General features: G+C 35.6%; 1 protein-coding gene, 1 long non-coding RNA gene and 1 pseudogene across 6 annotated transcripts in view; 2 read left to right on the top strand and 1 right to left on the bottom strand.

Moving 5' to 3' along the window:
- AGO3 (argonaute RISC catalytic component 3) overlaps nucleotides 1-25,426 on the top strand; it is a 135,093-nt gene that overhangs the window by 48,587 nt on the left and 61,080 nt on the right. For 4 of the 5 annotated variants that reach the window (XM_044945262.2, XM_044945263.2, XM_006077598.4 and 1 more), the window contains 3 exons: nucleotides 368-488; nucleotides 5,565-5,773; nucleotides 6,717-6,853. In XM_044945262.2, the coding sequence (XP_044801197.2) occupies nucleotides 368-488; nucleotides 5,565-5,773; nucleotides 6,717-6,853 (467 nt within the window). The remainder of the gene's footprint in view (nucleotides 1-367; nucleotides 489-5,564; nucleotides 5,774-6,716; nucleotides 6,854-25,426) is intronic. The other variant, XM_044945265.2, reaches the window with a different exon arrangement.
- LOC123334172 lies at nucleotides 13,025-18,754 on the top strand. The gene is made up of 2 exons (XR_006551998.2): nucleotides 13,025-15,972; nucleotides 16,317-18,754. It is a non-coding gene; the product is annotated as an uncharacterized LOC123334172 (long non-coding RNA).
- Nucleotides 23,528-23,626, bottom strand: LOC112585835 (annotated as a pseudogene).

Genomic DNA, 25,426 nt, shown 5'->3' with positions numbered 1-25,426 from the left:
GTGAAGGAAGTGTTCTAATAGAGACATGCACTAGGTGCTATTTGAGCGCAGAGGAAAGAGCACCATATTCTTTGATAAATGTGTCAGTTAGTGCTTAGATGGTGAAAGGGATTTTAGATCATCTATAAGGATAATATTTTGCAGGTCAACTGTGTCCCAGAATAATTAAGTGATTCACTGGAATCATTCCCAGAAATCAGTCTTTCTGGTATCCTAAACTATAATCCAGAAGGGAAAATCTTTGTCATGTATAATGATCTTTTAGAATTTTGTGACAGCTTTAAATAGTGTAAGAAACTACTTTAGTTAAGATTTTTGTATTTCATCATGCAGAGGATTATATGAATGCATTTTTTCCCTTTTTTAGGGAGGTGGTTGACTCAATGGTTCAGCATTTTAAAGTGACTATATTTGGGGACCGTAGACCAGTTTATGATGGAAAAAGAAGCCTTTACACAGCCAATCCACTTCCTGTGGCAACTACAGGGGTAAGATGCTAAGATACATTCCTTTATCAGAAAACTATACATTTGCAGTGTCTTTTAAATGCTTTTATGACCATTTTATTATGGTCTATATGTATCATTTATCAGTTTTAACATGTTATTTTTAAATAATTTCAAACTTAAACTTGTAAGATTCATGCAGAGAACTCATGTAATACCCAGATTCATTAGCATTCTTAAAGTTTGCCATTTGTTTTATCATTCTCTTTTTTCTTTTGCTCTCTTTGTGTCTATAGAGACAGCTATATATAAAGATACATATACATACTTATTTCTTCTTGAACCATTCAAGAGTAGGTTTCATACATTATATACCCTTTAGTGTGTTTTTCCTAAGAACAAGGATAAAAACTATAGTATAGTTACCAACTTCCCTAAATTTTATGTCGGTAAATTTTTGTCTGATCTGCCCTTAGTCCAGTTTTGTCATTTGTTACAGTGGTGTCCTTTAGCATTTTTTTTCCCTTTAGTACAGAATCCCGGAGAAGGCAGTGGCACCCCACTCCAGTACTCTTGCCTGGAAAATCCCATGGACGGAGGAGCCTGGTAGGCTGCAGTCCATGGGGTCGCTAAGAGTCGGACAGGACTGAGCGACTTCACTTTGACTTTTCACTTTCATGCATTGGAGAAGGAAATGGCAACCCACTCCAGTGTTCTTGCCTGGAGAATCCCAGGGACGGGGGAGCCTGGTGGGCTGCCGTCTATGGGGTCGCACAGAGTTGGACGCAACTTAGCAGCAGCAGCAGCAGCAGCAGTACAGAATCCAATCCAAGTTCCTGAATGTATTTATTTTTTTCTTTATTTATTTATTTTTAATTGAAGGATAATTACAATGTTGTGTTGGTTTCTGCCATACCTGAATGTATTTAGATGTCATGTCTTCTTTGTCCTGGAAAATTTCCCAGCCTTCTTTTTTTTCTTTTATGACATTAGCATGGTTGAAGATTACAGCCAAGTTATTTTGTAGGATGTCCCTCTGTGTTTTTCTGGAGCTTCTTCTTGATTAGATTCTGATTGAGGTTTTTGGGCAGGAAAATTGCATAAGTGTTCTTTCCTTGTAGTGTATCATATCAGGAGGCACATAATACGTACTTGTTTCACTAATGGTGAGGTTAACTTTGATCACTTGGTAAAGATGGTATCTGCCAGGTTTCTCCTTTCAAGTTATTCTTCTTTCTTATGTGGGGAATAGAGTTTTGTTTTGTTTTTTTAATTATAATTGTGGTGAAGTATATGTTCAAGCTGGTTTTAGAAAAGGCAGAGGAACCAGAGATCAAATTGCCAACATCCGCTGGATCATCGAAAAAGCAAGAGTTCCAGAAAAACATCTATTTCTGCTTTATTGACTATGCCAAAGCCTTTGACTGTGTGGATCACAATAAACTGTGGAAAATTCTTCAAGAGAGGGGAAAGAGATGGCAACCACCTGACCTGCCTCTTGAGAAAACTATATGCAGGTCAGGAAGCAACAGTTAGAACTGGACATGGAACAACAGACTGGTTCCAAATAGGAAAAGGAGTACGTCAAGGCTGTATATTGTCACCCTGCTTACTTAACTTGTACGCAGAGGACATCATGAAAAACGCTGGGCTGGGAGAAGCACAAGCTGGAATCAAGATTGCCAGGAGAAATATCAGTAACCTCAGATATGCAGATGACACCACCCTTATGGCAGAAAGTGAAGAGGAACTCAAAAGCCTCTTGATGAAAGTGAAAGAGGAGAGTGAAAAAGTTGGCTTAAAACTCAACATTCAGAAAACGCAGATCATGGCATCTGGTCCCATCACTTCATGGGAAATAGATGGGGAACCAGTGGAAACAGTGTCAGACTTGATTTTTCTGGGCTCCAAAATCACTGCAGATGGTGACTGCAGCCATGAAATTAAAAGATGCTTACTCCTTGGAAGGAAAGTTATGACCAACGTAGATAGCATATTGAAAAGCAGAGACATTACTTTGCCAACAGAGGTCTGTCTAGTCAAGGCTATGATTTTTCCAGTGGTCATGTATGGATGTGAGAGTTGGACTGTGAAGAAGGCTGAGCGCCAAAGAATTGATGCTTTTGAACTGTGGTGTTGGAGAAGGCTTTTGAGAATCCCTTGGACTGCAAGGAGATCCAACCAGTCCATCCTAAAGGAGATCAGTCCTAGGTGTTCATTGGAAGGACTGATGCTGAAGCTGAAACTCCAGTACTTTGGCCACCTGATGCGAAGAGTTGACTCATTGGAAAAGAGCCTGATGCTGGGAGGGATTGAGGGCAGGAGGAGAAGGGGACGACAGAGGATGAGATGGCTGGATGACATCTCCGACTCAATGCACATGAGTTTGGGTGAACTCTGGGAGTTGGTGATGGACAGGGAGGCCTAGCGTGCTGTGGGTCATGGGGTCGCAAAGAGTTGGACATGACTGAGCGACTGAACATTGAACATATATAACATTGGGCTTCCCTCATGGCTCAGTGGTAAAGAATCTACCCGCAGTGCAGGAGCTGCAGGAGATGCAGATTTGATCCCTGGGTCGGAAGATCCCCTGGAGGAGAGCATGGCAACCCACTCCAGTATTCTTGCCTGGAGAATCCCATGGAGAGAGGAATCTGGTGGGCAACAGTCCATGGGATCTCAGAGTTGGACACAACTGAAGCGACTTAGCATGCATGCACACACACATAACATTATCATCTGAGCTATTTTTAAGATATGGTTCAATGGCAAAGTACATTCACAACCATTGCCACCGTAAATCTCCATCTTATAAAACTGAAACTCTGTACCCGTGAAACCCTTAACTATCCATTTTCCCTCCCTCAGTCCCTGGCAACCATCATTCTACTTACTGGCTTTATAAATTTGACCTCTCTCAGTACCTCATTTAAGTGGATTCATACAGTATTTTGTGTTTTGTGATTGGTTTATTTCACTTAGCATAATATTCTCAGGGTTCATCCATGTTGTCATGTGTCAGAATTTCCTCCTTTTTAAGGCTGAATAGTATTCCATTGTATGTATATACCACATTTTACTTATCCATTCATCTCTTGATGGACATTTGGTTTGCTTCCCCATTTGAATGTGAGTTTACTCTAGGGACCTCATATAAGTGGAGCCATACAGTATTTATCCTTTGTCTCTGGCTTCTTTTACTTAGCGTAATGTCTTAGAAACTATACCATTTTACACTTGTTTCCATCAACAGTGTACAAGGGTTCCAAATACTTCACACCTTTGCCAACATTTGTGGGTTTATCAGTTTTTGATAGTTGTCATTCTAATGGGTGTGAGGTAATATCTCATTATGGTTTTGATTTGAATTTACCTAATGACTAATGAAGAACACCTTTTCCTATGCTTATGGGCCTTTTCTATAGTCTTCTTTGGAGAAATGTGTATTCAACTCCTTTGCCCTTTTTTTAATTTTATTTGGTTTTGTCGTTGTTGAGTCTTAGGGATTCTTTATGTATTCCTATGGGATATATGTTTTAAAATATTTTCTCATATTCCATAAGTTGTTTTTTCACTGTTGATTTTATTCTTTGCACCAAAGTTTTAAGAAAGGGAGATACTTTTAAGCACTTATAGAAAGTGCTTGAAGTGCTCAAAGCTTGTTTCTTTTAATTATCTTTAAACTTACAAAGATACTTAGTAAGAGAGATACTTTTAAGAATCCTGATTCTCATTAGACTTTTATTAACTGATGATTCTTGCTTGGAAGGATTGTTATTATATAACAATGGTTATTTCTGTAATTCTGTCATTCCTTCTACATTAATAATTGGTATTCTACCGTAAAGGAGCACGTTTTCTTCTCTTCTTTTTATTTATCCTTATTTATTTGCCCAAATTGTCCCAGATTTGGCCTGCAGGAGCCCCTTTAAATTTGTGTGCTTTTGTCATGATACATCTTTTTTTTCTTGAGTACTTCCTTACTTTTGGACCCAAGATATTCCAGGTTCATCTAATGTTTTCCCTCTGATAGTCCTGCAACTAGCCATATCTCAAAGGTACAGTAGTTTCTGTTAGTTGAGGAATACAATTTAGAAACCAAAATCTGGTTATTGGATGTGCTCATTGCTGAGTTCAAACTGATTCTACTAGTTCTAGTCTATCCCCACTGGATTCTTCCTTCACTCCCTATGTTGCATATTTATAACTTGCTTTTCCTTTAAACCCCTGACGCCACAAAATATCACCACTTTTACGTGTTTATTCAGTCATACAGTGCATATAAAATAGTTTCTGAATTACTACCTGATGTCACTATAGAAAACAAATCTGATAGTAGGAATTTAAGGTTTTATTTTGTATGCAGTTCTTTCCCACTCACCCCTCTCCCACACCTCTAACTGAAAGTGTAGTCAACATATGTTATTATGTTCAGAAGTTTTGCATTAGTGTGTGTTTTTTTTTAATATTCTTTCAATCTGGCTGTTATTTGTTTGAATTGCATTTGGTTTCATTTGATTTTGTATCTATTCAATTTTAGCTTTTCCCCTCCATCCTTATTTGTCTTGTTGTTGTTGTTGTTGTAGAACTTAATTTAACATGCTTCCAAAAATCAAAACTACACCGGAAAATATGCTCAGAATTGTTAATCCCTCACTTATTTCTTCCAATCTTTTCCTTCCTATCCTTTGAAAGTTAGCTGCTTTTTCTTGTTTCTGATTCAGGCTTGCTGTTTCTTTTTACAAAAATAAGCAGATACATGAATGTTTTTCTATTTACCCCTTTCTCATGCAAAAGATGGCATACTATTTATAATCTTCTGTACTTGCTTTTTTAACAATATTGCTTAGAAATTATTCCATAGCAGTTCCAACAGGTATTCCTCATCCTTTTTTTATAGTGCCTAAATGGGCATTTAAGTCATTTCCATGTTTTTCAGTGACAAAGAGTGCTAGCATAAATGACTTACTGACATTTTAGTCTATTGATTTGACATTGAGATTGGTTATTTTTTTGTATTTGCCTTCTCTTCTCTTAAATATTTTTATACGTTAAACTTAAAAATAATTGTATTTATCTTTTTAAACTTTTACCAGTTGACTCTTTTCCCATCAACAGGTGGATTTAGATGTTACTTTACCTGGAGAAGGTGGAAAAGATCGACCTTTCAAAGTGTCAATCAAATTTGTCTCTCGGGTGAGTTGGCACCTACTCCATGAAGTACTGACAGGACGGACCTTGCCCGAACCACTGGAATTAGACAAGCCTATCAGCACTAACCCTGTCCATGCCGTTGACGTGGTGCTACGACATCTGCCCTCCATGAAGTGGGTGCTTCTGGCTTTTTTCTTTTCCTGTTTAGATTTTAAGTAGGAAAGCTGTCTTCCCAAGAATAGGTCTTGCAGTCTTCCCTTGGCTAACCTTCAGATGTTGTATATTTTGATTATCTCAGTTGAGGAATAGCATCCATACCAATTCAATGACAGAAGTAAGTTACATAAAATTTTCTGACTTATGAAAGTAAGTGTACATCATTAGCTTAGCTATTCTGTTGCATATTTTTCAGAAAAAATGTCTAACCCTTTTTCTTAGGAGCTATCCATCTTGAGTAACTGATACATTTTCAGTTTTAGTATTTTAGTTAAATCACCTTGTCTTAAAGGTGATTTCATTATTTTTATAACAGTATCAAATTATGTTGAAATTATTACAGTTTTAATGGTATTAGCATCTCACACATGTATATGTGTATCTATGTGTATATGTAAAGGATCAGTGTGTCAAAAGAAAAATATTTTCTTGAGACTTCCTGGCAGTCCAGTCAGTGGTTAAGACTCTGTGCTTTCAATTCAGGGGACGCGGCTTCAATCCCTGGTCAGGGAAATAAGATCCCACATGCTGCACAGTGCAGCCAAAGAAGAAAAATACTCTTAAAAACACATTTATCAAAGTGGCTTTTTGGTCAGTGATTGTTTATTCTGTAGCATTTTTTAAGGTTCGAACTATTTTTTAAAACTTTTTAAATAAAATTAAGCCTTACTCAAACTAATGTTAGTTTTAAGTGTAGAGAATTTCAGTGAGGGATTTTTTTCATTTTGAATAGCTGCTTTTTGCTTTCACAAATTTGGAGAACGTTTAGTTTCATATATTCATAATGATTGGCATTTTACTATGATAAGTTAAGATTATGTACTCTAGACTCACCTGTTCTTCAGATTTAAATATTAAATGGGAAGGAAAATATTAAATATACCATTTTAATTCTTGTAGATATACACCTGTGGGGCGTTCCTTTTTCTCAGCTCCGGAAGGATACGACCACCCTCTGGGAGGGGGCAGGGAAGTTTGGTTTGGATTTCATCAGTCTGTTCGGCCTGCCATGTGGAAAATGATGCTTAATATTGATGGTAAGGGAATTTAAACCATATTCTGTGTTGGGTAGTTGATTTCTGTATGGCCTCTGTGTGTGTGTGTGTGTGTATACATTTTATATATAATTATACGTACTGGTGTCTTGAATTAATATTTGGACATGTATTAAGACAAACATATATTAAGAAAAACCTTTATTTTTTATTACATTTCATTTAGAAAACATTTATACAGAATTTTTCCTGGAATGCAATTAAACATGAAGTAAACAAATATAAAAGCCGTGACATGATCACCTGAGCCATTTATTATAACTCATTTTTGTCCTTAACTAGATAAGCCAGTATTTCATTGTGAAATACATATTTTAAAGGAAGAGAAGAAGACTGCTGGTCTTGGTGACCTGTAGGTTATGCCTGCCACTGATGTTTAATGTTGTACTAGTTGCATTCTCATTTTTAGGTTTGTTTTTCTTTTAAGAATATTTTTAAGTGCATATAGAAGTAGTGAGAATAGTATGATAAACTGCTATCTGTGTATCCATTATTCACATTGCCCAGATTTTTCTACCTTTGCTTAAACTATATACATTTCTTCCTCTACTGTAGTAATTTTAAACCAAATCCCAAACAGCATGTTATTTTGTCCCTACTACAGTATGCACCTCTGAAAATATGGATGTTTTCCTACACACTCACAGTGCCACCGTCGTATCTAAGAGAATTTGATCATTTTTTTGTAGCTTCTAATTCCCTGTCTCAAAGGTATCTTTCTGTAGTTAGTTGGTTCAAATCAGGATTCAAGCAAAATGCACACATCACATTTGGCTACTTTGCCTTTTAAAAATGTAGTAGTCCCATTTCCTTTCCTTTTGTTTTGTTTTTTCCTATTTTATGTCATTGACTTGTTGTCTCAAAGGTATCTTTCTGTAGTTAGTTGGTTCAAATCAGGATTCAAGCAAAATGCACACATCACATTTCCCTGATAGTCTCAAAGGTATCTTTCTGTAGTTAGTTGGTTCAAATCAGGATTCAAGCAAAATGCACACATCACATTTGGCTACTTTGCCTTTTAAAAATGTAGTAGTCCCATTTCCTTTCCTTTTGTTTTGTTTTTTCCTATTTTATGTCATTGACTTGTTGCAGAAACTTTCACTTTTCCTCTAGAATATCCAAAAATCTGGATTTATCTTTTGTTTTCTTGTAGTGTCATTCCCTTGTTCCTTTATCTTCTACATTCCCTGGAAATGGAAGTTGGTCCTGGAAGCTTGATTCACATCTGATTCATAAGTGCTCCATCATGTATTGTGTTAGGAGGCACCCAGTATATAGTAGACCCAACTTCAGTGATAACTAACATTGATCAGTATGTTCAGAGATCAGTATGCCAGAGCTCTCCATTGTATATTTCCCAATCAATCTTTCAGTTACTGATATTCCATTCATTGACCATTGTCACCTGAATCATTTATTTCAGTGCGGATTACCAATTAGAATTTTTTCTTATTCTGATATTCCTTTTGCATTAGATGGAATTCCTATATGGAAAAGTGCATTGTCTTGTTGGTAATTCATTGTCTTTGATAGCTTTCTTGCGTTTTGGCACAGCAGAATGTTCCAGATTCACCCTATATTTCTTCCTCTGTACCTGGCATCAGCCATTCCTTCAAGGATCCCTGGATCTTTCCAGATCAGTGCATAGTCTCATCATCATTTTCAGCTGCATCTACCATTGTAAAGAGGTATTGAGAAGATATTTTTTTAAAGTCATCTTTAGGTGTATACTGACTGCTTCCCTGGTGACTCAGATGGTAAAAAATTTGCCTGCAATGCAGGAGACCAGGATTCGATCCCTGGATCAAGAAGATCCCCTGGAGAAGGGCATGGGAACCCACTCCAGTATTCTTACCTGGAAAATCCCATGGACAGAGGAACCTGGAGGTCTACATTCCATGGGATCGCAGAGTCGGACACAACTGAGCAACCAGCATTTCATTTTCATTTAGGTGTATACTAGGGATGTTTTATTTTTTTTCCATTTTAGAACATGATTCATATATTTGTATTTTTAAGATAGATTCCAAGAGATGAGATTGATGGGTCAAAGGCAGATGTGTTTTTAATTTTGATTGTTATTGCTAGATTGCCCTCCAATGAGATTGTAAACATTTTGCATCAGTAAATGAGGCTACCTGTTTCCCTGTACCTTTGCCACTAGATGTGTTAAACTCTAGATTTTTGTCAATCAAATTTGGAAGAAATAGTTTCATATGTACCATTTTGCATTTGGCCATCCTTTCTCATATGTATGGGTCACCTTATTTCTTTTTTAAAAAATTAATTCTTTATGTCCTTTGCTCATTTTTTTCTGTTGGATTATTGGTCTTATTTACTGCGAGAGCTTTCTAAATCAAGGAAATTAGTCCTCTGTGGTATGAATTGCAGATGTTATCCCTGGGTTGTTATTTGTCTTTTGATCTTTGTTATTATTTTTGTTTTTTATCCTGTCGAAATTTTTCTTTTGGTGACAGGTGTGTGTCTCAGTTGATTCTTTCTTTTGTAACTTTTAATATCAACTAGGGCTTGTGTCCGGAGAAGGCAATGGCACCCCACTTCAGTACTCTTGGCTGGAAAATCCCATGGATGGAGGAGCCTGGTGGGCTACAGTCCATGGGGTCGCTGAGAGTCGGACACGACCGAGCGACTTCACTTTCACTTTTCACTCTTATGCATTGGAGAAGGAAATGGCAACCTACTCCAGTGTTCTTGCCATGAGAATCCCAGGGACAGGGGAGCCTGGTTGGCTGCCGTCTATGGGGTCGCACAGAGTCGGACACAACTGAAGCGACTTAGCAGCAGCAGCAGGGCTTGTGTCATTTTTCTCTTCTAAGATTTCTAGGCTGTTCTTATGTATATCATTGTATAAGCTTTAGAAACACCTTGTCAGATCTAGTGGGTGTGGGAGGATGAGCTATTACTTTTACTGTGACTCCATTATATTTTTAAATTAAGTTACTGGGTCTTAAACACTTCAGTCTGCCCAAGAAACTGCTATGCCTTTCCATTTGTTCAGGATTACTTTTTTTTCCTTCTGGAGTGTTTTAAAGTTTTCCTTCCCTAGTGGCTCAGACAGAAAAGAGCCTGCCTGCAATACGGGAGACCTGGGTTCAATCCGTAGGTTGACAAGATTCCCTGGAGAAGGGAATGGTGACCCACTCCATTCTTGCCTGGAGAATTCTGTAGACAAAGGAGCCTGGCGGGCTATAGTCCGCAGGGTCGCAAAGAGTTGGACACGACTGAGTGACTACCACTTTCACATAAAATTTGCCGTTTCATATTATCATCATTCCTGGATATTTTCTCTTTCTCTTTTTTTCTTATTAAATGAACTTATATTCCAACTAGTTATTGTTTATATACATGAAGTCTTTTAATTTCTATATAGTAACTTTTTTCTCTCTGCCTTACTGAATTCCATTAACTTTTCAAGTTATTTCTTAGCAGTTTCTAGCTTATAATCATTTTTTCTGCAATAGTGATAGTTTTACCTCTTTGGATTTTTACACCTCTAATATTTTTTATCAGGTTATATTGACTAATTAGAACAGTTAACTGTTAGAGAGTAGTGGGCATCCCCTTTGTATTCCTTACTTTAGAAGAAATGCTTCAGTGTTTCTGCATTAAGTCTGATGTGTGCATGTATGTATGTATATGCTTAGAAGCCTCTGTTGGTTTCTCTTTTATTGAGTACTTTCAATCAATAATGTATGTTTTTTGTCAGGTGTCTTTTTAGTATCTGAGGAATTCTTTATATGCTGTTTTCTCCTCTTTTTAAAAAACACTGAACTAAATTTGTGTTTCTAGATTCTTTTAATGTGGTGCTGAATTCTGTTTTTTAACACTTTACCTTTTTAATCAAGTTGCAAAAAAAAAAGCAAGATTGATCTGATCTGCAATCTTCTCTTTTTTTATGCAGTCTTTTTCAAGTTTTGGTATTAATGTTTAATTTCACAAAAAATTTGGAAGTTGCCTGTGCTCTAAAATGTACAACAGTTTTAAAATAGTGTTAAAATTATCAGCTCTTATAAGATTTCATGAAATTCCCATGTAAAATTTTGTAGCCTGGTTTGTTTCATTTTGTTCAGTGAATAGTTCTTTTAAAGCTTTCATTTATTTTGTGAAAGTCAGTCTGTTTAGGCTCTCTGTATTCAGTTTTGCTATGTTATATCTTATTAGAAAATTATATATTTTATCTATATCTTTACTAAGTAGTCTCTCTTTTTTTAAAATTTTATCTATTTCTATGGTTTATCCCCATTGATTCTTTTTAATCTTTGTGCTTTGTCCTTTTTACTCTTAATTAGGAGAGGTAGTACTTTAATCAGCCTGTTTTCTGCTCCTCACTCTGCTACCTGCCTCCACCAAAGAGGTTTTGAAAGTTTTTCTTAGCTCTCTGGCTTTGTCTTCTGACTCCTTAATTTCTTTTTTAGCTTAATAAATTTTTTCCTCTACTTTTCTTCAGTTGATTTAGTTGTTTTTCCTTTTTTTCTCTGCTACACTAGGTCTTCTTGTGGCCCGCCAGCTTTCTCTGGTGTGGCATGTGGGCTCTAGAGTGCGCTGGCTCCGTCGCCGTCTCAGCAGGCCTCTCTGGTTGCCATGTGTGGCTTATTTGCCTCTTGGCCTGTGGGATCTTAGTTCTCAGACCAGGGATCGAACTAGCATCCCCTGCATTGGAAGGTGGATTCTTTACCACCGGACTGCCAGGGAAGTCCCTTTCCTAACTTTTTGAACTATAGGCGTAACTCAGTTAATTTCATTTTTCTCATTAAAAAAAGAAGTTAAAATGATTATTTTGGAAATTCCCTAGCAGTTCAGTGGTTAGAACTCCATGCTTTCATGCTGAGGGTCTGGGTTTTGTCCTGTCCCTGGTCAAGGAACTAGCATCCCACAGGATTATATTATTTTCTCAAAACACCACAGATTTCATTTGTATTTCCCCTATTAAACCCAGTGTTGTTTGAGAGACTTTTTAAATTTTCAGATTGAAGATCTTTTTATTTTCAGATTGTGTTGTAAATTTCTAGTTTCATTGTGTTGTTTATCAGAGAATGTGGTTTGTATTTCTGTTTTTAGAATTTATTGAGGTTTTTTTTTTTTTTTTAGTAACCTAACATATTCAGAATTTATGAAATGAAAGTTCAATAGCTCTTTTAGAATAAGTACAATCATTTTTTAGGATAGAGTTAAATGAATATCCTTTAGCTCTTCAGTTTTGATTATGTTGTTTACATCATCTATTTCCTTGTTTATTTCTGTTTACTTGTGTCAGATGGGAGAAATAAATTTAAACTTCCTATTGTGTTTGATGGAACAACAGAGTGGTTCCACATAGGAAAAGGAGTACGTCAAGGCTGTATATTGCTTATTTAACTTATATGCAGAGTACATCATGAGAAACGCTGGGCTGGAAGAAGCACAAGCTGGAATCAAGATTGCCGGGAGAAATATCAATAACCTCAGATATGCAGATGACACCACCCTTATGGCAGAAGGTGAAGAGGAACTAAAAAGCCTCTTGATGAAAGTGAAAGAGGAGAGTGAAAAAGTTGGCTTAAAACTCAACATTCAGAAAACGCAGATCATGGCATCTGGTCCCATGACTTCATGGGAAATAGATGGGGAAACAGTGGAAACAGTGTCAGACTTTATTTTTTTGGGCTCCCAAATCACTGCAGATGGTGATTGCAGCCATGAAATTAAAAGACGCTTACTCCTTGGAAGGAAAGTTATGACCAACCTAGATAGTGTACTGAAAAGCAGAGACATTACTTTGCCAACAAAGGTCCATCTAGTCAAGGCTATGGTTTTTCCAGTGGTCATGTATGGATGTGAGAGTTCGACTGTGAAGAAAGCTGAGCGGCAAAGAATTGATGCTTTTGAACTGTGGTGTTGGAGAAGACTCTTGAGAGTCCCTTGGACTGCAAGGAGATCCAACCAGTCCATTCTGAAGGAGATCAGCCTTGGGATTTCTTTGGAAGGAATGATGCTAAAGCTGAAACTCCAGTACTTTGGCCACTTCATGCGAAGAGTTGACTCATTGGAAAAGACTCTGATGCTGGGAAGGATTGGGGGCAGGAGGAGAAGGGGACGACAGAGGATGAGATGGCTGGATGGCATCACTGACTTGATGGACGTGAGTTTGCATGAACTCCAGGAGATGGTGATGGACAGGGAGGCCTGGCGTGCTGCAATTCACGGGGTCGCAAAGAGTCAGACACAACTGAGCGACTGAACTGAACTGAACTGAATTGTGTTTCTATTTCTTTTTATACTTCCACTTTCTTAATGTCGCTACCATAGTATTAGGAGCATATGTATACCTATCTTTATTCTTTGTTGTAATCTATACCTTTACAATGATAAAGTGACTTTTTTTTGTACTTTTTGGTGAAAAGTCTACATTATCTAACAGAAGGATTACAATCCATGTGGTCTGTTTTCTTTGCTTTTTAAATGCTAGTTCTGTTATTAGGACCCCATCAGTGGTTACCTTCATACTTTTATTTAATACTCATCTTTCTCCTCTTTAAAGCAGTATCTTTTGCTTTCCTTAATAAGTAACTTTTATATTAACTTTATTCTCTTCCTTCCCCTCCTCTCCTTTATTAACTAGTTTTAGCCAATATAGCATTATTTTATTGTTCGTTATGATTTTACTTAAATTTTTACTACTTGACTCTCATCTTTGACTCTGTTACTGTAAAGTGTGCCATCGGTAAGTTTATTCTACTTTTTATGATTGTTCTGTTTTTCATGTATTTGTATATACTGTTATTCCCATGGGTTTTGAGCATGTAACAGTTACACTCCATTCTGTCACCTGTATGTCCATTTGTTTTCATCTTAAATCTACAGTTATATGTATTGGTGCTAATTGCAAGTCCTTTTGCTGAAATTTTTCCTGTCATCTCTTGGTTGCAGTTTGTCCTCAAGTTACTTCAGGAAGGGCTCATATGAGTAAGAACTGAGTTTTTTGCATATTGAAAACCATTTGTCTATATAGCCTATTCCTAAAGGGAACTGCTTGGTTAGACATAAAATAATTGAATCACACTTTTTTTTTAAATTCTACTTTTTTATTGAAGTATAGTTGATACATAAATTGTGCCAATCTCTATTGCACAGCATAATTACTCAGCTATAGACGTATATACATTCTTTTTTTTTAATATTCTTTTCCATTATGGCTTATCTGAATCATACTTTCTTGAGTTTCTTATAGATACTTTCCCACTGTCTTCTGACATTGAATTTTCAGTAGAGAATTAGGATGTCAGCTGGTTTTCTTGTCCCTTATAAGTACCTTCTTTTTTTTTCTGGTTGCTGAAAATATTTTTTACAATTATTTTGCTAGATTTTTTCCCTCAATGTTGACTGTTTTGAGTCCGTTTTATTTAAAACATGGGATCCCCTTTGAGGATGTAGGTTCAACTCTTTTATCTTTTCTTTTTAATCTGTCATTTTATTTTCTTTTTAAAAAATTCTATCCTGCTTGTTCTTTACTGTTTCTTTTATGGTATAATTTTTACCATTTGCTCATTGTAGTTTTGTCTTCATTTTTTTAATTTAAAAAGTCTTTTTCTTCCATTTCTTTCATGAGTTCTGCAGTGCTTGTTTCATTTTCTCCTCTTACCTGTTTGTCTTTCCCTGAGTTCTTAAATTTCTGCTCTGAGATCTTTCTTCATAGCTGCATTAAGAAATTTCAGATTCATATTGAAAAGTAGTGTTATAGTTTTATCTATTTTGCAGTGGTATATTCTGTTGAGTTTTCTTTGTCCGGGATGTTGTGCTGCTTTTTTACATTTTTTAAATGGTATTTTTGTATGGATACTTGCCACTTTTGTTACTCGTATTTGAATGAGATAAGTTTTCTCAAACCACCTGTTAGAAGAGACTGGAGTGGGAGAAGGAGGTGGGACAGGACATTATGAGCAAGGCTGTTTTCCAGGTTTCTCTGCTCAAGACCTATATTCTCTTCTGTTCTGATGGATTCTTTCTTCAGAATAAAGCCACATCTCCTTTGCCTGTCAGTAATATATGTTTAAGGATTTTCTGCTACTGAGGAATTCAGCTCTTGCCTTTTAAAGTACGTGCTCAAATGTTAACAGTTAGAGAATCTGTGAAGGGTATACGGTAGTTCATTGTACTATTCATTTAACTTTTCTTCAAGTTTGAAATTACAGAGGGACAATGCATGCCTTGGTTTTAAAAGGGAGTCCTATCTGAGACCTGTCACTTCTAGTTCACCCTCAGGTGACTCTGATGACACTTTCTACACTCCTTGCTCTACTTCCTTCTGAGATTCCCCCATTCAGTTTCAGTACTAAACATTGCAGTTCCCATGTAGGATAAGACCCTCTCTTTCTGGAGTAAAAATTTGCTGCTGTTGCCCCACTAGACTTTCTTTCATCTTTCATGACTTTCCCCTTTGCAGAGGTTCCCAAGTATTTGGGGCCATATTTACAATTTGGCACTTTCAGGTTTTAATTGTCTCCTGGGTTCATTGAAGATACAGGGTTTCTTCTCTTTTCTTTTCTCTCTCTCTCTTTTCAGATTATCTTTGTTGCTCTGTACTGAGTTCTAGGGGGAAAGTGGGAAATTTTGGAAATAAACTGCTGCTATTTTCCTATTGGAACTTACAAACTTCTGCTTTGGATATTACAGAAATTTCTAAATAACTCATTGGTCGAAGAAAATTTTAAATATTTTAAACTAAAGGGTAATGAAAATAGTACATACCAGAATTGGTATGATTAGCTAAAGCAATTCTTAGAATTTAAAACCTTAAATGCCTATTAGAAAGGGAGAAAAGCAACAATGACCTATATATTCATCTTAATAAGTTAGAAAAATAACATAATTAAATGCAAAGAAAAATAGAAGAAAATAAGAGTTTAAAAAAAATTAATGAAATAGAAAACAAATTTACCTCTATCCTGTACGTAGGAAGACTTCAAAAATTTTAAAGAAGGATAGTGACATGATCATATTTGTTTTCCAGAAAGAGACCTCTGGCAGCAGTGTGGAGAATAGATAGAGGAGAAAAAAACTAATCTGAGAAGCCAGTTAGGAGGCTTTTTCAATCACTAGTTCAGGTAAGAGATGGTGATGGTCTAATGTGGGATGGAGAGGAAGGAACATATTACAAGATTAAGTTGAAAAAATAGGTTTAAAAACCATGTCCAGGAAATAAGTTTGGGTGTAGTCGCTGGTACATGGAACTGATTGGAAATGAATAGACCAGAAGGTTAACTAGGTTTTTGAAGGAATTGGTTTTTGCATATAAGAAAATATATAGAGAGAGATTGGGTTTACACAGTTGTAGGGGCAACCTAGTCAAGTCTGAAGTCCTTAGGATAGGCTATCAGGAAGGGCAGGCTAGAACGAATGGGTGTGGACTGAAGCTCTGTCCATAAACGGAATTTCTTTTCTCTCTTAGGGACACCTCAGCCCCATTTTTAAGGCCTTTCAACTAACTGAATGAGGTCCACCCACATTATCCAGGATAATCTCCTTTACTTAAAGTCAACTGATCATGGAATTTAATTATATCTGTAAAATACCTTCACCACAATATCTAGATTTGTGTTTGATTGAATGGCAACTAGTAGCCTAGCAATATTTATATATTTAAAATTTTAAAAATAAACTCGTATCTGGCCTATAAAATTCTATGATTAAAAATATAATAATAATAAAAAAATTTTTTGATTATTGAGTCTTTGAAACAACTTTCATATTCCCAAACCTTTAGTAACTGCATTTATTTTATAAACTGTCTTTCAAGAAGAGCATACTCACCAACATACATTCAGAATACTGACTCATTCATATCATTATGAATGATGATTCTGAATATGGGAGGGAGATCTGCTTTCACTGGTTAGTTGGCAGTTTATACCATGTATAAAAAGATCAAATGTTAATATGTCTAACACTTGAGGATTCTGTGGAACATACAGAGAGTCATCTAGTATGTAGTTGGAAATGCAGATGTGAAAATCTGTAGTGGAGTGAGTAAAGGTAAAAGTTTTGGGAGTCCTTAGTACATAAATGCATATTTGAAACTCTGAAAATGGAAAATTTCCTTTAGAAATAATATTTAGATTGAAAAAAGAAATGAAAAGGAGAGCGCCATGGAGAATACTAGCATTTAAGGAAGAAAGAAGAACCAGAGAGCAATTAATGATTATTGTAGGCAGTATTAGAGCCAAGAAGTTGTGTCAAGGGAGGAAACATATTCAGAGAATAGATGATTTCACAGTTAAGCAGTGGAGCTCTTCCAATAAAATCAACAGTAAGACAGGGATGTCAGTACTATGTTATTTAGTCACTATTGTGTTTGCTAACTTCTGTTCTTCTTACAGGTTTCAGTCTACATGTTACTTCTTTGAAAAGCAGTAACTGACACCTTCTCCCCCCCATCCAGCCATCTCCCCCGCATCCAACCATCCCCCAAGAGTTACATATTTCTCTCAAGTATTCTTTATAGCACAGTATACTTCCCCAGTAATACCATGTGTCACCTTGAATGTGTTTATTATTCTTTGTCTCCTGTTAGAATGAAAGCTCTGGGAAGCTAGGGACTGTAGGTATATATATAACCTCTGTGCCTGACACAACTTTTGGGCATACTAAGCAAAGAATGAATAAAGAAAACTAAGAACATGGAGGAGGAGTGTCTAATTGAATCTGGAAAGTTAGGAAAATATTTGTAGGAGTAAATGATGTCTCAGCTAGGCTTTTGTCAATGTGATGACATCAGGAGTTTGGGTCAAAAAGAGGGTACACAGGAATGAAAAATTTCTGAGAGGTCTCTAAAGTAAAAAAAATTTATTGAAAGATATAAGCAAAAATCTGAATGAATGAAATACGTTAAGCTTATTGAGAAGACTCTGTTTGATAAGGTGTCAGTTCTCCAAAAATTAATCTGTAAATGAATTTTAAGTAAAATCCCAATAGGGCATATAGTGAAACTTGAAAAGTCAGTATTAAAATTTATATGGAAAAATAAGTGACTGTGAAGAATCAATGTAATTTAATATTAAGTTTGCATTTTGGATCACTGAGGAAAGAGTAAAATATTTAATAAATGGTATTTATACAGTTGTTAACTGTAAGAAAAAAATAATTAAACCCATCTCATATCATATCCCAGATTTATTTCTAGGTAGGTTATAATCTAAAATTTGAAAAGCAAAGCTATAAAATTCTTTCAAGAAAATACTGATAAGCTTGGCTGCACAAAATTTAAAACTTATTTGTTACAGATGAATCATAAACAAAGTTAAAATGCTAAGACAGTATTTACAGCATATATAACCAAAAACTTTACAGGGAGATCAGTTTAAAAAAAAAAATAGCTAATTTACAAAAGAGGAAACACAAATGGTCAATAAACCCATGAAAATAAAATTCTCAAATTCATTATTAGTCAGGAAAATGCAAGTGAGATCAGTACCATTTGACACCTATCAGATTTATAAAATTTTAACAGATGTTGGTGAGGATAAAGTGTAAGGGAATATCTTGTGCACTGTTTATAGGAGTATGATTTGATACAACTTTGGAGAGCAGTTTTCAATATCTAGAAAAGATGAAGTGAAAATGAAATTGAACATATCTTAAAACCCTTAATATACCATAGAGGTGTCTTGCATACTGAGATATTTTTTGCTGTAGCAGAAAATTAGAAACATCCTGATTCCTGTGAATAATAGAATAAGCAAATATTGGAATGAGTACATGAATACTGTCATATTGTGGTATATACTATTATATGTAAGTTAAATGAATGAACCAAATATACATATATCAACATGGATTTTTCTTAAAGTTCTCTCTTATCTTAATGAAATGAAATAAAGCCTAAAATTTTAAATGGGTTTATTTTAAACTGTCAATAATATGTACTGGTGCTGTGAAAAATAATGAGGGAAAGTATTGCACTGACCACCGTACTTGCTTATATTTCCTTTCTCATTTGTATGATTTTGCAACCTTTGCACTTGGTATATTTTACTGAACAAAATAGTCTTTATTGAACTTGAGGTCAACTGGAGAAGATTATTTTATTGAGCAATATATGATGAGTGTTACGGAGAAGTAATAAATACAGTGGGACTGTGCAACAGAGGAATCCATTCTAGTCTCAGTGTTGAAGGAACTTTTCTCTGAGGAAGTAACAGATGGGAGCTTAGGTAAAATTTGTGGTGATGGTAAACATGGAAGAGTACTTTAAGAAAGCAAGCAATTTAATTCTAATTGTGTGACTTCATCTTGTTTTCAGAATGATTGTTTTCATGGTATATAGTATCTTAACTCTCAACTATATGACTAAATTTAATGAATTTTACCAATCTATATGTACTGGTGCTTTTCACATTTCACATTTTCCCTTTTTTCACATTTCATCATCTCTGAAATTGGGAGATGTCTTGCAGTGGATGGTTTGTCACAATTTAATTGGAAAATTTGGCAAATACAATACTGATGTACCTTACCATAATTGGGCTTTTAGAGTCAGTGAAATACAGTATACTTTTTTATGTTAGGCCAGACTCAGTTGCAATTTGCATTTCGTTTTTCTAAGTATGCATTTTAAGAGTACCAGAGTAACTATAGGGAATTCCCTGGCAGTCCAGTGGTTAGGATTCCATGCTTTCACTGCCAAGGGCACGGTTTCAATCTCTGGTCAGGGAACTAAGAGCCTACAAGTCACAGTACAGCCAAAAAAAAAAGAATCTGATAGTTACTAGTTGTATCTCCCTGAAGATACCTGTCACAGATAGAATGCTAAACATTTTACATTAATTACAGTTAGCCCTCATTACCTGGGTACCATGGAGTCCGAGAGCTGACTGTAATGCATCATTTTGTATAAGGGACTTGAACTTCCACTGCTTTTTGATGTACAAAGGGAGTTCCAGAACCAATCTTCTGTAGGAACCAAGAGACAACTGTATCTCATCTGAACTTCATCACCGTTGTATAAGTTAGGTGATACACCCAACTGAAGTTTAGAAACACAGTCTCTAAATTTTCTCTCTCTAAAGTGACTTTCTCCCTCTAAAGATCACATAGTTTGTATTTTATATTTATATTACTTTATATGTAATGTAAACTATTAAGTGTAGAGGCACAGTCATTTATTTACATTTAAGTGATAGAGGTTAACTTTTCTGTTTCCAAAGCTTATGCTCTTAATATTCACAGCTTTTTCCTGTATCCTTTAAGAAGCAAGTTTCCTGACAGGACAAATCTCTGACCCAGGACATCTGAGTTGAGAAATGTTTTTTTATTTTTATATACTTTATTTGCTTCTTTGTGCTTTTCAGTAAAATGTAGCTTTCTAAGGAATATTCACTGTTTTGCTGCTAGAAGAAAATAGAATATATAAGCAGAATTTGATAACTATAATTTATTCTGCTTAAATCAGAAGTTCACACTGAATATGCCTTCTTGCAAGGAAAACAGATTTCCAATAAATAATTTATTAATCACAATATTAGTGTCACTTGCTTCGTATGATTGTCTTAAGTTCAGGTATAAGATCCCTCAGTGAAAGTGAAAGTCAACAGTTTGATTTTTATAGTATTCAAATTAGTCTTCAGAAGCAGAACAAAGCAGAACCTTTCTTTAGGGTGAAACAAGCAAGCAGCAGGTTTATCAACACTGATCAAACTCAGCCAACTAAAGATACCTGTTTCAGGCTTTATTTAGTCTAACCTCACATTAGAAAGAGAGTATTTTCGAGCAGGAATTTCAGTGACAGTTTCCAACAGATGTGCTTCTTGATCCACACTGCTTCAGGCTAATTGAGTTTGTTCTTCATATTTGATGCACAGCTGTCGCCTTGGGATCAAACCTCATTCTCTGTATCCATTTCTCTCCCTACCCCTCATTTTTTAATATTTAGAAGTTTCATGAGAAAAGGGTACACAGGAAGCAAAAATTTTTGATGCTTTACACATTGGAAAATGAATCAAAAAACCTAAATGAAAGTTTAGCTGGGTTTCTATGTTGGAAATAATTTTTCCTTCATAAATTTAACAGTGATGTTCCAACTTTTTAAATAGCTTTGGTGAAGTTTTGTTTCCCTTATATTACTTTGCTTTCTCGAAAATTTACTTACCTTTATCCTCTAAACCTCTTCACTTTTTCATTTTTGCTATTATGCTTTTAATTTCTAATCATTCTTTTTTATTTCTTGAATGTTATTTTATAATAGCATACTATTCTTGTTTCACATATGGTAGTATCCTCTCTGTGCTCACTGAAGATAATTTATCTTAGAGTTTTCTTTTTCTTGCACATGCTTATCTTCCTCCAAATTCTGTTTTGTTTGTTTGTTTGTTTTGATCACTGTCCTCCATTTCAGAAGCTTCCTTCAAGTATATGGTGTCCTTGATTATTCATTCATGATGCAGTGGGAATCTAAAACATTGACTCGATGCTTTGAATTCATTAGTGGGACTAGTTGACTTTGAGCTTTATCATAGAGTGGTTTAATTGGGCCAATCCTAGGGAACCTATAATGTTAGTGACCTTAGTTAGGTCTTTTCTCTTAGCTGGTCAATTACCCAGAGATGAGACTTCCAGACTCCTGCCTGAAGGGTAATAGTCTTGTTACCTGCATTCTGGAAGCCAAGTTGGGGATTTTGGCTTGGGGAGTGTCTGCATTCAGGAATTAATATTTATGGTCACTTAATTATTTGTTTTGGGTACAGTCTTGTGCCCTCAGCTATGCCTGACATCATCCCTCCAAAAAGTCTTTTACTTTTATCAGAGAATATGTTTACAGATTATGCCAGGATAAAGATGAGGCAGTTGTTCCACAATGTGAATGGAGCTAGACAGGAATCTAGGACTCTACCTGCTTCTCAAACAGCTTTTGTCTTTATTTATCTGCACCACCTCCATTCTTTTATCACCAGTTTCAGAGGTACCTGATACTGCCATTTCTCACACCTTTTGAGAATTCTATCTGCTCTGTCAGTTAAAGCTTGTCTACTTGTTTTTCATCTTCTAAAATGGTACATTTTCTATTTTCGATCCTCCCTTCCTTCTAGGTTTATGCTTTCTTTTTTTTTTTTCTCTTTAATTCCTTACCAGAGTTTTAGTGGAGTTTGGGGAAGGAATGAACTGAGTTGCTTGACCAGAATCTATTCTTAAAATGGAGAGGCATTGTCTGGTATCTTTAAATTCCAACCCACAAAGGAGTCCCTGATGTAGTAGATACTTGAATGTTTAAATGGATGAGTAAGTCTTGTTTTATTATTTGTAAAACTCAATTAGTAAGTTTGTGCTAGAGACCTAGTTTCTTGCCACCTGGACCTCTCAAGAGGCAGGGTTGGTTAAGTGTCCTCATGATATTGTGGCTGGCTTCTTTGGAGCAAGCAATCCATGAGAGAGCAAGGCAGACGCTGTAATGACATTTAGGCCTAGTATTGAAAGCTATATTCTGCCAGTTTTGTAATGTCTTATTAGTTACATAAACCAGTTATATTCAGTGTAGGAGAGACTTACACAAAGGTGCAAAATCCCATGAGGCAAGACTTATTAGGGACCATGTTGGAGGCAGACTACCGTATGAAGTTTCTATCTTCAACTAGAAGAAAAAATTAAACTCAAATAGAAAGTAAGAAATAAAACTCCGAGCAAAAGTTAATTAAATAGAAAACAAACAGTATAGAAAATGAATGAAACCAAAAGTTGATTCTTTTTAAAAAGTTAATAAAAATTTTAAACTCCTAGGAAGGCTAATCAAAAAAAAAGAAAAAAACAAACAGATTTCTAGTGTCAAAAATTAAAGAAGGGTTTATCATTAAAGATCTTTCAGAACCGAAAGGTTGATAAGGGAATGTTGGGGACAGTTTTATACCAGTTAATTTGATAACTTAAACACAATGTTAAAAAGTTAGCTCAAAGAAAACTGGAATAGTCTGGTATCTGTTAAGGAAATTGAATTCATAATCCTTTCTAACAAAGAAAACTCCAGTCCCAGTTGATTTTGTTGCTAAAATTTATCTGACATTTAAGAAAAAATGATACCAATCTTACACAGATTCTTTGAGAAAACAGAAGAAAAAAGGCGTTTCAACTCAATTTTATGAGGCTCGTATTCCTCTGAATCTGACACCTGACCAAAACAGTGTAATCTTCTCAACAGACAGAAGAATCATTTGACACACTTTAATGTTATCATGATAAAAATTTGTAACACACTAGCAGTAAAAGGAAACTTCTCCAACCTGGTCAAAGAATCTAGAAAAGCAGGCAGGCATCATCATACTCAGTGTCAGAAAGAGTGAACGACTTTGCCCTAAGATGAAGAGTAAGAGGAGGATGCTTACTCTCACTTCTATCCAGCAGTGTGCTGGTGGTCCAAGGAAAAGGAATGTGTAATATTGTAAAGGAAGTAAAGGAAGTAATACAACTATCGCTGTTTGCAAAAGACATAATTGTCTACATAAAAACATCCTAAGAAATCTCCCCCCAAAAAATCCTACTAGAATTAATAGATGCATTTAGCCAGATCACAAGACACGAGTTGCATAATAATACCAGCAGTATAATAAATAATACTGGCATTCAGCAGTTGGAAAAAATGAAAAACACATGTACCATTCATTCATAATAATATTTTTGAAATATTTAGGAATAGATTTTTTTTTTCATCTTTGCACAGGGGCCATGCTAATCTCTGTATCATTCCAGTTTTAGTACATGTAGTACCAAAGTGAGCACTAGAAATAGATTTTAAAAGAGATGTGTACACAGATCCTATACACTGAAAGCCTATAAAACATTCCTGAGAAAAATAAGGAAGATAGAGATACCATGTCCCTGGTGGCTCAGATGATAAAGAATCTGCCTACAGTGCAGGAGACTCAGGTTCGATCCCTGGGATAGGAAGATCCCCTGGAGAAGGCCATGGCAACCCACTCCAGTATTCTTGCTTGAAAAATCCCATGAACAGAGGAACCTGGCAGCTTGCAGTTCATGAGATCACAAAGAGTCGGACACGACTGAAGTGACTTAGCACACACGCAGACCATGTTCTTGGCACAGAAGACTGAAATAGTTAGGATACTCATTATTCCCAAATTGATCTGTAAACTCAACACAATCCCAGAATCTCACCAAAAATCTCACTTTTTAAAAAAAATATAAATTGACAAGCTGATTTTAAGATTTATTTGAAAATGCAGAGAATCTAGAACAGTTAAAACCATTTTGAAGAAGAACAGAGTTGGAGGATTTATAATCCCTGATTTCAAGACATGCTATAAAGCTGCAGTAAGCAAAACTGCGATACTGAGGTTAAAGATGGACATATAAATCAAGTTACGAAATGGCTACAGATACTACACTTGATCTTAGCCAAAAAGCTAAAAAGTAATTAGAATAGCTATAAACACTTATGTGGTTGATTGATATTTGACAGAGGGGCCAAAATTCAATGGGGAAAGAATAGTCTTCTCAGTGATACTATAACAGTTGGGTATTTGTACAAAAAATAAACATTAAAACTGAGAAACTTCTAAGAAAAGAGGAAAAATATTCATGCCCTTGGAGTAAGCAAAGATTTCTTTGTATGTTGGAAACCTAATCTAAGTGAAACCATCTCTTAAGAACACTGTTAAGATGAAAAGGCAAGCTACTGAAATTTGAAAAAGTTTCAAATATTTGCATAATATATCCTGAACAAAAGGTTTGTGTCTAGAATTTATGAAAAACTTGCATAACTCAAACTATTTTTAACAGTGGTCAAAAATATACACTGCACAACAGATCATGGGAATGGTCAGTAGCACCTGAGAAGATATTAAACATCATTGGTCATCTGGAAAATGCAGATAAAAACCACAATGAGATATCACTTCACACTTGCTAGATTTGCTAAAGTAAAAAACCCAGCAATGCTAAGTGTTGGCAAGAATATGGAACAATTAGAAATGGTAGGAGTATAAAACAGTACAACCACTTTGAAAAATATTTTGGCAGATTTTAAAAAATTTAAATATTTTCTTGCCATATGTCCTAATTATTCTTAGGTCTTTCCCCAAGAGAAATGAAAAAAATAGGTCCGTACAAAGGTTTGTACATGTTCATAATAACTAGGATCTGGAAACAACCCATATGCCCAGCAACAAGTAAACTGAGAAACAAATTGTGATTTATTTGCACGATGAAATACTATCCAGCAGTTTAAAAAAACTAACTAATTTATAAAAAGGTATGGATGAATCTCAAGAAAGATGTGCAAAAAAGCTAAATGAAATAATGTATACCATATTATTCCATTTATGTGAAATTCTGGAACAAATTTATTATGAAAGGAATCAGATCAGTGGTTGCCTGCAGCAGATGTGATGGAAGCTGATTAAAGAGGGGCAGGAAAGTACTTTCGGGGGTGATGACATATTTTGTCTTAATTGGAGTGATAATAGCATAGAGGATGAGATGGTTGGATGGCATCACTGACTCGATGGACATGAGTTTGAGCAAGCTCCAAGAGATGGTTAAGGACAGGGAGTCCTGGCA

This window comes from Bubalus bubalis, chromosome 6 (assembly GCF_019923935.1).
Source record: "Bubalus bubalis isolate 160015118507 breed Murrah chromosome 6, NDDB_SH_1, whole genome shotgun sequence".
In the NCBI taxonomy this organism is placed as follows: Eukaryota; Metazoa; Chordata; class Mammalia; order Artiodactyla; family Bovidae; genus Bubalus; species Bubalus bubalis.
This window is presented reverse-complemented; position numbering and strand designations above follow the sequence as displayed.